Source organism: Balaenoptera borealis (assembly GCF_965194805.1).
Source record: "Balaenoptera borealis genome assembly, chromosome: 2".
NCBI lineage: Eukaryota > Metazoa > Chordata > Mammalia > Artiodactyla > Balaenopteridae > Balaenoptera > Balaenoptera borealis.
Genome location: NC_138867.1, coordinates 90,071,238 through 90,084,624, shown reverse-complemented (window position 1 = coordinate 90,084,624; position 13,387 = coordinate 90,071,238). Strand labels below are relative to the sequence as shown.

Genomic DNA, 13,387 nt, shown 5'->3' with positions numbered 1-13,387 from the left:
GCTAATGCAGGGGACACGGGTTCGAGCCCTGGTCTGGGAAGATCCCACATGCCGCGGAGCAACTAGGCCCGTGAGCCACAACTACTGAGCCTGCGCGTCTGGAACCTGTGCTCCGCAACAAGAGAGGCCGCGATAGAGAGAGGCCCGCGCATCGTGATGAAGAGTGGCCCCCGCTTGCCGCAACTAGAGAAAGCCCTCGCACAGAAACGAAGACCCAACACAGCCAAAAATAAATAAATAAATAAATAAATAAAAAATATAGGTCACAAATTAATATACTATTTAGAAATATGTACATTTAAAAAAAAATTCCTTTGGGAATTTTTCTTGGTTATGTGAATACACTTCAGAAGTGAGTTATTCAGCTAGCATGGATTTGTGTGCTGATCTTGTAGTAACTTCACAATATATTGGCCATAGTTCTTTAAGGTAGACAGCCCCTATTTGTCCCAACCTGCAGCAGTGTAGCTTTATCGAGGGGCCATCACAACTGTAACCTTCATTCATTAGAGGGACAGCATTACAGGCCATTTTTAATCATGTGAAGCTGAAATCAGAGCTTCGGTTTCTATATTTCCATGAAGAAAATGTGTCTCTCAGTATTAAGCTGACTAAAATAATCAGAGGATTGGTTCTGCTTCAATAGAATGCATGAGAATAGATGCATTCATGGCAATTTGTAGATTAATTAAACCATAGGCTAGGGGGAAAACTGCCACAAATATGACAACAGGTTTATATTGGTATCATGAATGGAGTAAAACACATCAGCAAGAAAAACAGTAAGACTCTAATAAATGAAATGCAAAGTGCACAAAGAGACAATCCTCAAAAGAGTAAATATAGCCAGTAAACAAACTTGGAGAAATGTTCAGTCCCTACCAGTAATCCAATAAATGCAAATTTTTAAAAAAAGATATTGTTTACATCCTTTAAATCGGCAAAAAATTAAACAAAATGAAAATACCCAATGAAGCTGAAGTGGCAGAGTCTGTCACTCTGCTATAGTCTGCCATTTTACTGGCTCATTGCTTTAAAGAATATTTTGGCAATATGCACTGAGAACATTAAAAGCATGCATACTTTTGGTTCCATCCTTCTTAAGAAAATAATCTAAAATGAAAAAAATAAAATCTCTTGTGCATAAAGATATTCACTTCAAAATTATTTACATTAACAAAAATTTGAAACAACCTCAGTAGTCAAGAATAGGAAGATGTTAAACAAATGGCATATTAGCCATAAATTAATGCAATCATGAATATTTATTCATACATAAAAAAACTGTTTATAGACTTCTGGCCAGTATGACAGTTTGATATTCCTCCTCTACCTCAAGTACACTAAAATTTCACTTAAGATTTTTAAATCTATAAATAAGCTCAATTTAAAACATTTTAAGCCTCAATGCCCAAGTTGAACAGTGGCTTAAATACAGCTAAAAAAGAAGTATCGAATTGGGAAACGGATCTAGGAAACACATTGAGAATTCCAAAGCAAGATAAAAAGATAGAAAATATGAAAGAAAGATAGAAAATATGAAAGAGATATTGAGACATGGAGGATAGAAAGATCAGGTCCAATATATATCTATGAAGTTTCAGGAGTAAAGAATAGAGACAATGGGAAGAGGCAATATTTAAATTAAAAATGGCTTAGATTCTCCAATTGTAAGGAGACTTGAGGTCACAAATGAAAGGGGCATGCCAGGTCCTGAGGAGAGTAAAACCAGTTCACATCTAACCACATTATAATGAAGCTGAGAATATGAAAATCACAGAGAAAATTCTAAAAGCTACCAGAGAGAAATTCTGATTACCTACAAAAGAACAATAATGGCCTTGGGTAACTCACCTCTGAGGTGTATCCGCATAATACAGAAAAATCCCAGTGGTATTACTGGAAATGCTGAATATTTCCAACCTATACCAGTAGTTGGATTTCTCAATGTTGCCTGTTTTATATATCTATGAAGGATATCTATTTCTATATAATTTTGTACTCTGATGCCTTACTGAATTCTCTCAGTGTTTACATAGTTTTTTAGTTGATTCTCTTATGTTATCCATGTATATAATTATATCATCTAGAAATAACAATATTTTTACCTCCTTTTTACCAATGTGTATTCATTTTGTTTCTTGGCCTTGTCTAATTGTGTTGACCAGAACTTCTGGAACAATGTGAAGTAGCCCTGACATCTTTATCTTGCTCATCATTTTATGAACCAGTTCCAGTACAATCTTAAATTACTTGAGAGTGGTGTCACTTGAGAGTGGAGATGGATTCATCTTTAACATAATAAAACATATCTATTGGTTCCTATTTTATTTATAGATTCTTTATGAAAAATGAATGTTGAGCATTGTTAATATGTTTTCAGCATCTATGAAGATGATCATGTAATTTTTCCACTTGGATTTATTAATATGATAAATTATATTAATAGCTTTTTCCGATGTTGAATTTTTCCTGCACTTCTAGGTAAAATGTCACTTGGTTATGGTTTATTATCTTTTTAATGTGCTGCTGAATTTTGTTTGTTAATGTTTTATTTAGACTTATTACATAGATATTCATAAGAAAGATTGATCTGTCATTTTCTTTTTTTTCTTGTTCTTTTTCGCTGCTGTATTTGGGATCTGGTATTGCTGTTTTCTCATTTTATGAAGAGTTTGGAGGCTTAATTTGTTTCATATGTTCTGTAACAATTTAGATAGCATTGGAACTATCTGCCTTTTGGGAGCTAAATAGAATTCTCCTGTGAGAACATCTGGACCTGATGATGTTTTGGGCGTTGCTTTTTTTTTTTTTTTTTTTTTTTGGGCGTTGCTTTTTGACAACATTTCGTATTTCTTCTCTGGTAATGGCTGTTTGTATTTTCAAATGTCTTCTGAGATCAGTTTTTATAATTTAATTTTTCCTATGCAATTACTTTACCAGGATAGATGTATATTATATATACAAGATCATATTATATCTCATATTACATATATATACATGCAATATATATAATCTCAAACTTAAAAGTTGCAAATACAGTGCAAAGAAGTTTTTTTTCCCCAAAACCCTCTGAGAGTGACTCATTGGCCTGATGCACTATTATCTCCTAACATTAGGATAACTTTTCTACAAACAAGGAAAATCTCCTTTATAACCCAAATACAAGGAATTCAGGAAACTAATATTAATATATTACTACCATCAAATCATCAAACCCCATATAGGTTTCGTCAACTGTACCAACAATGTCCTTTATAGCAGCAGTCCCCAACTTTTTGGCACCAGGGACCGATTTTGTGGAAGACAATTTTTCCACGGACGGGGGTGGGGGATGGTTCAGGTGGTAATGTGAGTGATGGGGAGCAATGGGGAGCGGCAGATGAAGCTTTGCTCACTTGCCTACCACTACCTCCTGCTGTGTGGCCTGGTTTCTAACAGGCCATGGACCGGTAGCAGTCTGCGGCCCAGGGTTTGGGGACCCCTGCTATACAGCAAAAATCTGTAGTTCAGAATCATGTGTTCCATGAGTTATCACATCCCTTTAGTCTCCTTCAGTGTGGAAGGAAATTTATCTTTCAGTGACTTTCATGATCTTGGCACTTTAAAGCATTATAGACAACTTATTTGGTAGAATGTACGTCAATTTAGGTTTGTCTAATGTTTCCCTGTGATGAGATTCAGATTCAGTAAGTGTCTTTGGCAAAAACATCACAGAAGTAATGGGAAAATTCTTTTATTTCTGTGGTTAAATTTATTGCTCTCTTTTTTTTATTGGCTCTGGATTTTGAGTCATAATTATAAAGCATTCTCCACACTAAGATTAAAGAGGCATTACCCATATTTCCTTTGGTACTTAAATTGTTAGAATTTTACACTTAGATCTCTGATGAATATGAAATTTATTCTTGTGTATACCGTGAGATCTAATTTTACCTTTTCCCAAATGGCTACCCAAGTCCATCTTTGACTCAGTGATTTGAGATGCCACCCTTATCATACACTGAATTTCTTCATGAACTTGGATATCTGTCTGGGCTTTCTATTCTGTTCTACTTGTCTGTCTGTCTATTCATGCACCAGTACCACACTGCTTTGATTATAGTGGCTTTGTACTATGTTTTCATGCCTAGTAAGAGTACTCCTCATATTTTTGTTTTGTTTTTTCCTGACAATACAGGCATGCTTGTTTTTCCATACAAAATTTAAGACCAACTTTCTAACTCTGTATTAAAGCTTGTTGGTGTTTTTATTGGGGTTGCATCATATTAACAAATTCACTTAAAGAGAATGTAATGAGTTTCTTGTTCAAGAATGGAGTATATATTTTGCATTTGTTCAAGTTCATGTTTGTGTCTTTCAAGAGTGTTTTAAGGTTTACCACATATAGGTTTTGGACATTTCTTAACTTTATTCTTAAATATTTGTTGCTATCATAAATGGGGGTTTTATTTATCATTGTGTAGAGGACTTTATATTGAAACTAAACAAACTCTCCTCACCCCTACAGTTCCCTATCCTTCTTCTTTTACCTAAATGAGTTTTTTACTCCATAAGTCATCCCTCTGCATATGTATGTACATCCATTTATCTATTCTTTCAGCAAGTTGAGGACCCAGCATGTGCTAGGCACAGAGCCAATATAGCCGGTCTGTGTAGGTGGTACACTGCCTGTCTCCAGGATATAACATGCACGTTGTAGTCTATGGTCCTATGCAAAGGTCTCACCAGGAAGCCCACAGCATTGTCTCTGAAATCCATACTAAAAGTATATAGTAAGGTCTGTACAATGTGACTTGTCATAGAATTACATCTGGCAATATCTAACAAATATTAGTCACTTTGTTCTCTGAGCAACTCACATAAGCAGTTATCACCTTGTAGTAAATTAATTATTTGATTATATGTCCATCTTCCTTCATCTGAATCCCTCTTTGAGAGGAATGATGTCTTAATTATTTATGAATTAACAATGCTCGGCAAATAATACTAGATGCCCAATAAATGTTTATAAAATGAATGAATGAGTGGATTGTGTCCACTACAAACAGACTCTAGTCTGTATAAGACATAGGTATTGCCTCTTCCTGTGGTTTTATTTTCTATGCCATGAAAATTAAAAATTGAGATTTTTTTTCCTCAGAGTATGAAAAGAATATCATATTTTAGACTTACTACATTATAAGACGTCATTAAAGTGCTATTTCTCCCTAAAATATTTCTTACAGTGTGGCTATTCTTCCATGGATTGATAGATCCTCCCAGAGCCTCTCCTTGGTAGATATCTCAAGATACCAAAGCCACCCATTCGTTGTAAGCACTTGGTGTGTTTTCAGATCTCACAGTTTGTAGATTTGTTGGCACTATCAAAACTCTTCTAGCTAGGCAAGAAGGATTTCTCTATGGGTATAAAAACCAAGGATATTTTTCCAAAAAGTAACTTTTAGCTGAAACCCACTGAACATTGTGTGTGTTTATCACAACCACATTCCTTCACTCTAGATTTTACCCCCTCTAAAACCTCAACTTGAACTCACAGTGAGTTTTTAAAGCTTCAGAAGAATACAGTGCTTTCTGACATTTTCCTTGTTTTCTTCTGCAGGAGAAGAGTTGTTCAATTTCATTCTAAGAGCCATTCAATTTGGGAAAAGTCTTCACAAATTCTATAAAGAAATGTTTCATACCTTTTATAAGCACATAGCACATTTCTTCCAAGGATTCTCAAGTAGTAAACAAACAAAAGCAATATTACTAGAAATGATTATGGGAGGAAGTAGATGCCACCCCTGAATCTCTTCTCCCTTGGAGAAAGTGAGACATTAGAAGGTGAAGGGGAAAAGTGTCAAATATAAAGGAAAGAGCCACAGAAATGATCAGATCCAATCTAAGTTTTTAGAGTAAGTGCCATCAGCCTTTCAGAATCAATATTCTAACAGTCATTCATCTTCTGATAGGCTTAAATTTTCAGAGTGTGGGGGAGGGAAATGTGAGGGGGTGGGGATTGTGTGATGACACAGGCCAGCTCATTTGGGTGGGGCTAAGCTGGTGGTAAACCTTCAACTCTTCTGATTGACTGGGGAAAGCCACTGCTTCTCACAAAACATGAGGAAGGGATATTACCACAGGAACTCTGGAGACAGGAAGGAGGGGACAGCATTCCACCCTGTTCTGTGAGAAAATGCACTTGAAATGGTAAAATAGGAAAGACCTACAAAAAACAGTAGGACATGCCCCTGGTGGCTACAGCCAGGCTGAAGGCAACTAAAAAGTAGCCCTTGTGTTACTCTTGTCTCTGAAAATATAGATTGTTTTTTCTTGTCCTATATCAAAAAGGATTGAGAAATATCACTTTACAGAGTGTACTGAACCTTCATCCTTATAATTTGGGGGAGAATATTACATCTCAGATTTCCTAAATCAATTTATCTCTATTCATAGTAAAAATACAATTAAGTTATGACAATTATCTCCAAATGTTAAGGTCTGGGTTTCCTGTTATTTCAGGGGAAAAAATGGTAAACAAATTAACAGGTGATCCCAGCATAGACAACATGTGTTTGTGTATGTAATTATTTCTACAACCACCGTTTGAACAAAATTTACAGTTTTAGTTCAAAATGCATAACGTCAAGGTGAAAAAAGATAATTTTCCGAAATCTAAGATATTTTCAATCTTTCCACATTTCAAAATGTAGAAGCTAAAACTTTTCTCAAATTCAGGCCATCACAAGAATTCTTAAAAAAACACACTTCAGGAGACTCCCTTTCTTCCTTCCTTCCTTCCTTCCTTTCTTCCTTTCTTTCTTTCTTTCTTTCTTTCTTTCTTTCTTTCTCTTTCTTTCTTTCTTTCTTTTTCTTTCTTCCTTTCTTTCTTCCTTCCTTCCTTCCTTTCTTTTTCTTTCTTTCTTTCTTTCTTTCTTTCTTTCTTTCTTTCTTTCTTTCTTTCTTTCTTTCCTTCTTTCTTTCTTTCTTTATTTCTGGCTGTGTTGGGTCTTTGTTGCTGCACGAGCTTTCTCTAGTTGCAGAGAGTGGGGGCTACTCTTCGTTGCGGTGCGTGGGCTTCTCATTGCAGTGGCTTCTCTTGTTGCGGAGCACGGGCTCTAGACGCCTGGGCTCAGTAGTTGTGGCTCACAGGTTCTAGAGCGCAGGCTCAGTAGTTGTGGCGCACGGGCTTAGTTTCTCCGTGGCATGTGGGATCTTCCTGGACCAGGGCTTTTAACCACTGTGCCACTGGAGAAGTCCCCTCATTTCTTTCTGAGGGAGGTTGACACAGTCTGTGATGACTAGAGGTTTAAAGGCATCTAGGGTTGTTGTTTTCTGTCTGATAATCTAAATTAAGTGTTGATCATAAGATTAAAAGTTTCATCTCCTTAATACTAAAACCAGGATTTTTAATGTTAAAGTTCTATTGATACCTTTTGGTTAACTGAAAAACTAATTCACCCATTGCTTTTTAAATTATTGCAGCCATTCTCTTGACTTTCCCTATAGCAGTAGAATTTATGATATCACAGGAAGAATGGTCATTTTCTCTGCTTCAGTCACTTTTTTTAGGACTGGATAACGATAATATAAATAAGTCTACTTTAAAATACATAAAAGTGTCAAGAGTTTTAAAACAAGCTTTAGGAGGGATCCATAACTACTCCTCCCTCTAACCTGAAGAGATGCAGAATATGCAAGATGACCAAAGAAATTCTGGATTTAAAATCCCTGTGGTAACTATTGATCAGCAAAAATCAAACAGGAAATCTATGGCTAAATTCATGTGATTATTATGGTGCACAATCTGGTATTAAATTGTTTCTGTTTATCACTACATAACCAATATTCTTGGTTGTGGGGAAACAGCTGAACCACCTTGCCAGATTTAGAGACTCAACTTGTGACTTCAGTCATGTTACAGCCAGCACCTCTACAATCAACAGCAGAAAACAAGAATGTTCTCTTGTAATAAATATTAGCAAAGGGTATGTATATTTCCATTCTTCAGATGACTGTGTTGGTTTAATCTAATTTTAGTTCAAAGATTCATTTGTCTCTGGTTCTGCATCAGAGGCAAAAATTACTCTATTTGATTAACTGAGGTCTGGGAAGAATTCTTCCATATATCGTGATATTCAGTTCTAATGCATTCATTAGGAAGAAACAATTCCATAACCTAAAGTAAATCGTTTCAAATTGGAAGGGTCAAAAAAGAAAAGTTAATATCCATATAGAATTTAGTGTGTTACATAAGCATGTGCAATCATCTAAAATTAAAACTAATCACTTTGTATCAGAAGCAGTAATAAAAGCCAAAGTTCTGCCTCATTGTTCTCGAGTGAAGCATGAATAATTCATGATTCAGGTAAGCTTCCCTTCTCCCCTGAGTCTTCCACAAGATTTTACCAATTTCATTATTCAAAATGTGTCTCTTTAGAGCATTTTAGCTACACTAGAATTGAACTAATACTAAATGTCATACCTTCTGATGTTACTCTTTGTAGATCTGTCCTTCAGCCCTCTTGCAAAGCAGAGTGTGACCAGGTCTTATGGGACAAAACAAGATCTCAGGGCCTGGCCTTGCTTCAGGGCTTCCCACTCTCCCTGAATCTGGCCTGGTTCCTCTCCATATTCTCCAATGTTCTTCTTGAATTCAAATCTTTTCTCATTCAGAAGTATCTGGTCCCATCTATCCTTTCCAGAAAGATGCCTATAATGAAAAGTTAAAATTATCCTCTTTTATAGCTGAAAACACCTCTTTAATAGAAGTTTCTACTTCTCAATAAATGCCCCCATCAATAGTGTCACTAGTTTCATCCACCACATATATTAATTCATTTATTAACATTAAATATTTATTGAGCTTCTACTGTAGGTGATGTGCTACAGACAGAAAAAAACTCAAAGTCTGCCTCCAAGGAGGTGACAGATGTAGCAGGCTAAATACTGAAACACCAGTGGTAAGAGGTGCTATTTCACATGGACTGGAGATGTGAAAACGATGACCAAGGGTGGAGCGATTAGCTCTGCACATAGACTGCAATTGAATCAGCAGGTATCTTGGGGGAAATTGAAGAGGTTTCTGCCTGGTTAATTCTATTTTGTCTACGAAGAGGGATTTGAGATTCTTTCTTGAGAGTCATGTTGGTTAAAAGATATGAGGAGAGTAATAAAGGCTTGAAATAGGCACCAAAATGATGGAGAAAGCTGATTAGGAGAATTAGGACAAGTTCCAGTCAGCATAGAAGATCAGCATACATTGGAGGCCATGAATCTGTAGAGGTTCCATATCAACCTGGTTGTGTGATTCTCCTCCATGGATAGTAGAGTGAAAACAAGGGACCAAGGTAAACAGTGTTTATGTGTCATAGATCTCTGCCAGAAGGAAGGAAGTGAAGCCAGGACAAGGCTGATAACGTGAGAGATGATGGAGGGATTAGGAGACAGGATACCAGGGAGTAAGGCAGTATGAGAACCAGCATGGTAGGATGTTTTAGTCATGTAGTAACATGCAGGGGTCTAAGATTTCATCTGGATCTAATCTGGTTGAAGGATCAGCCATGGAGCGGGTGACTGAATGGGAGGACTTCAGGTGAGGAAGAATGCAACAATTCAATGAACTCCTATAAAGCCTCTCTTGGTGTCAGGTACTGTATTAAGTCATGAATCAGACCTTATAAGAACTAAAAGAGTTCAGAGTAAAACTGGTAAATATCCCATTTAGTATGTGATAAATAATAATTGAGATGAAATGCCCAATTATAGTAGGCATACAAAGGAGAAAGTATAGTCAACAACTTGGCAAGTTCAGAGAAGTTTGTTGAGAAGGTAGTGCTTGCCAGAGTTACTCAAGGGAGTGTAATATTAGGAAGTAGACACATGACAGTGATGAAGAGGAGCTGACGGCATCCAGTCTCATGACTTCCAAGTGAGAGTTGCAAGCACCAAAAGAGTACAAGAGGAAAATATCTCCCCTCCAATATCTCTAGCTGTCCTAAATCCCACCTAAACCATTGAGCACATCATTGCCTCAACTACTAGCCTTAAGTACTACTTTCAACACTTCAATTTCCTCTTTAAATCCTTCCATTTCTTTCTAGTTCCTTCACCATTAAAATAAGAAACCTGAACTCTTACATCAGAGAGCAATGAATGTTGTGAAGGCCTTTTGTTTTCCTTTCCCCTCGCTCCCTGTCCAACAGTATTACCCACCGCTTACCTATCATATACTTCTGCGATGTGTCATCTGCTTCCCTTCTCTCTGATTCATAAACACTCATGCCCATTTCCACATATTTTCCTCATCTGTAATATTTCTCCCAAACTTCCCTTCCAAATTATGTCATTTTTCACAGTCTGGCTGAAGATCTGTGGCTCCCATGATGCCTTTGCTTGACTATCTCTGAATTATTTTACTGCATATTGTGGTCTTTAGAACTGTGCTATCTCCTGGTATTCTCTAATAGTTCACGTGTGCTAGACTTGCCTTTTCAAATAAGGTCCCTGAGGACAGAGACCTTGTTTTATACCCCTAGATTCCCACAGTGGTTTGTAGAGTACTGAACACAGAATAGGTGTTTGAGAGGCAAATTAATGTGGTAGAAGGTACCTGAGTAGGGAGATCTCATTTTTTTTTAATTCAAGTTTTACCCCTCAGGCTAAATTCTCTTTATCTGTGAATTGAGGAACCTGGACCCATGATCGCTCAGATCCCCTTCACCTGCTGCAGTCTGATTCTAGCAATACTAATTATTTTATCTATTTGACAAGAAGCTATGATAATGCTCACCATGCACATCATATTGCTTTTTTTCTTATGTGTACGGACGGACCTTATCTCTTAACTTTTGTGATGGCACTGGAGAGTAGAAAGTGAAAACATAAACAATGTAAACACTATAGTTAGAAACAGTAATTCTCCACCAGACATCCACAGAATAATAGGATCCTAAAAGTTTCTTTAACCAGAACAGAATAAAGATTTGGGTTATTTTTTAAAACTTTCCTCTTATATGACATTTTTCCTTCAAACTTTCAAGTCTCCACTGAAAACTTATGAAGGAACACGTTATTCACAAGAAAGTGGTGTGAAATAAGTGAGAAAATATCAGAAATCTCTTTGTATAAAATTTCAAGAATGTCAAATGCCAGTGTTATCCTGTTATTTAATGTATTTTAAATATAAAATGCAGTTTATACTAATCATTTGCCCTTTGAGTCATGAAATGTAAGTTTTTAGCTGTAATGGGTATGTAAGAAGTTTTACCTAATTCAAATTTATGCCTCTGCATTGAAATACGAGGTGAGTCCAGAGCACAGCTTCACCATAATCCACTGGGAATCAGACCTGTAATTAGCCATTCTTGGGTATCACCACTTGCCATTCAATATGACTGCAACTGAGAAAGCATTTATCTGGCAACAAAAAGCTTTTTATATGTTATATGTGCCAGCTTTGTGTAGTTAGTTAGGTCTGTAATTAAATCTCCTTTATAAGAAGCTTTGGGGAAGTGTGTGGGAGTATAGGTAATGAAATATGGCAGGTTGATGCCTTGTGTCATTTTGTAAACTAGCTATAGCACCAGGAAGAGAAAGGTCGTGGGTCAACATAAACTGGAACACAGCATTATAGAGGTATTTAATTTCTGAGATTATTTAGAAATAAATGACTATGGTTTGACATACACTGACCCTGCATCTACAGAAATGTGAGCTCTTCACTTTGAAACTTCACTCGCAATGGTGAGGTTGCCACTCAGTTTTCTTCCTTCCTGACAGAGCAGGTGGCTCGTTGAGATCACTGCCTGCACCAAAAAAAAATAGTGTACATGTTTAGAACAGAAATTTCATCAGCATAAACTAATTGGGCTGAAATGAGGCTCTTCTGACCTTATGTAATTAGCATCCGGTTGTAACCAAACAACCCAGATACCTTTGAATCTTTTGCTGGGTTCTATGAATTATTAAGTGGGGACTCTGATGGGTTATCCAATTAATGACATAAATTTTACTTCCAGGAAGTATTTTATTCATCTCTAATAAGTGTTTACCGTTTTATGAGATTTAAAAAAACCACTTGGAATTTGGGTCAGGAAAACACAAGGGATTTATGTGACTCATTGACAAGTGGTTAGAATAAGAGTAAAATAACCTTCATCTGGAATGTACAAAAATAAATAGAATAAATTTTCCATCAAAGTGGTTTCAAAACAGAGAAGAAACATATTGGAAAAGATTCCCTTTGATAAAACATAAAGATTGAGGTGGGAATAACAGAATTATACAAAGATGTTCTTTGTAGTTGGAAATATGAAGCCTTCATGATTAGAGAGCTATATTAGTCATATATCTGGACCATATGTTTGAAACAAGAAATCCTCTATCTGAAAAAAAAAAATGCCTGAAACCACCTTATGTGTACAGATGGACCTTATCTCTCAATTTTTGTGTATGCAACTAGATCTCGGAGGCCAAGTTTCCTTTAAATCCCTTCACAGGTGTATGTGAGTGATCAAGGAATCACTTTTTCCTACCCATTTCAATGTAGCATGACAACATCCAGACACCTTTAAACAAAGAAAGCCTGTGCCAGGAGAAACAAAGATATGAACAAAGAAAGGTCGACAAGTTTGCTCAAATCACCAGCCTTCCTGTGCTGCTCCATCATCCCTCACTGAATAATGTCACAGCCTTTCTACCAGACGTAAGACAAGGTGGTGGGAAGAATATAAAAAGAGACAATAATATTCTTTTCTTCTCTGTACTGAATAAGGAATGTACAATTGCTCAAAGCAGATAATAACATACTTAGAGATAATAAACATGTATTCTCCCAAATAGAGAAAAATAAGTGGTAATATTTGATCAGCTCCCCAATGCATGGGAATGACTATGCAGTTATAGACAATTAGAATGCGGAGTGATTCACATGGACCAGAGTTAGTGTCATGGAAACATTAGGCTGTGAGATGACTTGGGAACATGAGAGGGTTGAGACATGTTGGAAAATATAACTGAACTGTATAAATATTGCATAAGGGCAAGAGCAAGCAGGGTCTATTTAGGAACCAACGATAAGGTCAATGATTGTCTTGGATTGGCTAGAGAAGGAAGAGGGGGTCAGTTTAGAACAACTAATACAAAATATAGAATATGGATTTGTTCCTCTTGTTACTGAACACCCTCACTGAAAGGTCATGAACAAGGTAGTGAGCAAGGGAAAATAAATTATGCATAAGTGCAGAGCTTAGCTGTATAAAAAGTCCCTGAAATTTAAAATTAGTTATAAAAGTACTTCATTTAACCAAAGGTCACATCCTCATCTGGACATGGTTGAGAAAACAAAAAGTAAGCAACAAGCAGCCTTTGAATATCCAGGGGGGGAAAAATCATAAACCCTTTA

The 13,387-nt window shown here is 36.5% G+C and overlaps 1 protein-coding gene across 1 annotated transcript in view; it reads right to left on the bottom strand.

Annotated features, from left to right (window-relative positions):
* Nucleotides 1-2,826: 2,826 nt before the first annotated feature.
* LOC309622102 (uncharacterized protein) overlaps nt 2,827-13,387 on the bottom strand; it is an 81,494-nt gene continuing 70,933 nt past the window's right edge. Inside the window, exon 2 of the mRNA XM_082378442.1 lies at nt 2,827-8,695. Coding sequence (XP_082234568.1) covers nt 8,533-8,695 — 163 coding nt within the window. The 3' untranslated portion in view covers nt 2,827-8,532. The remainder of the gene's footprint in view (nt 8,696-13,387) is intronic.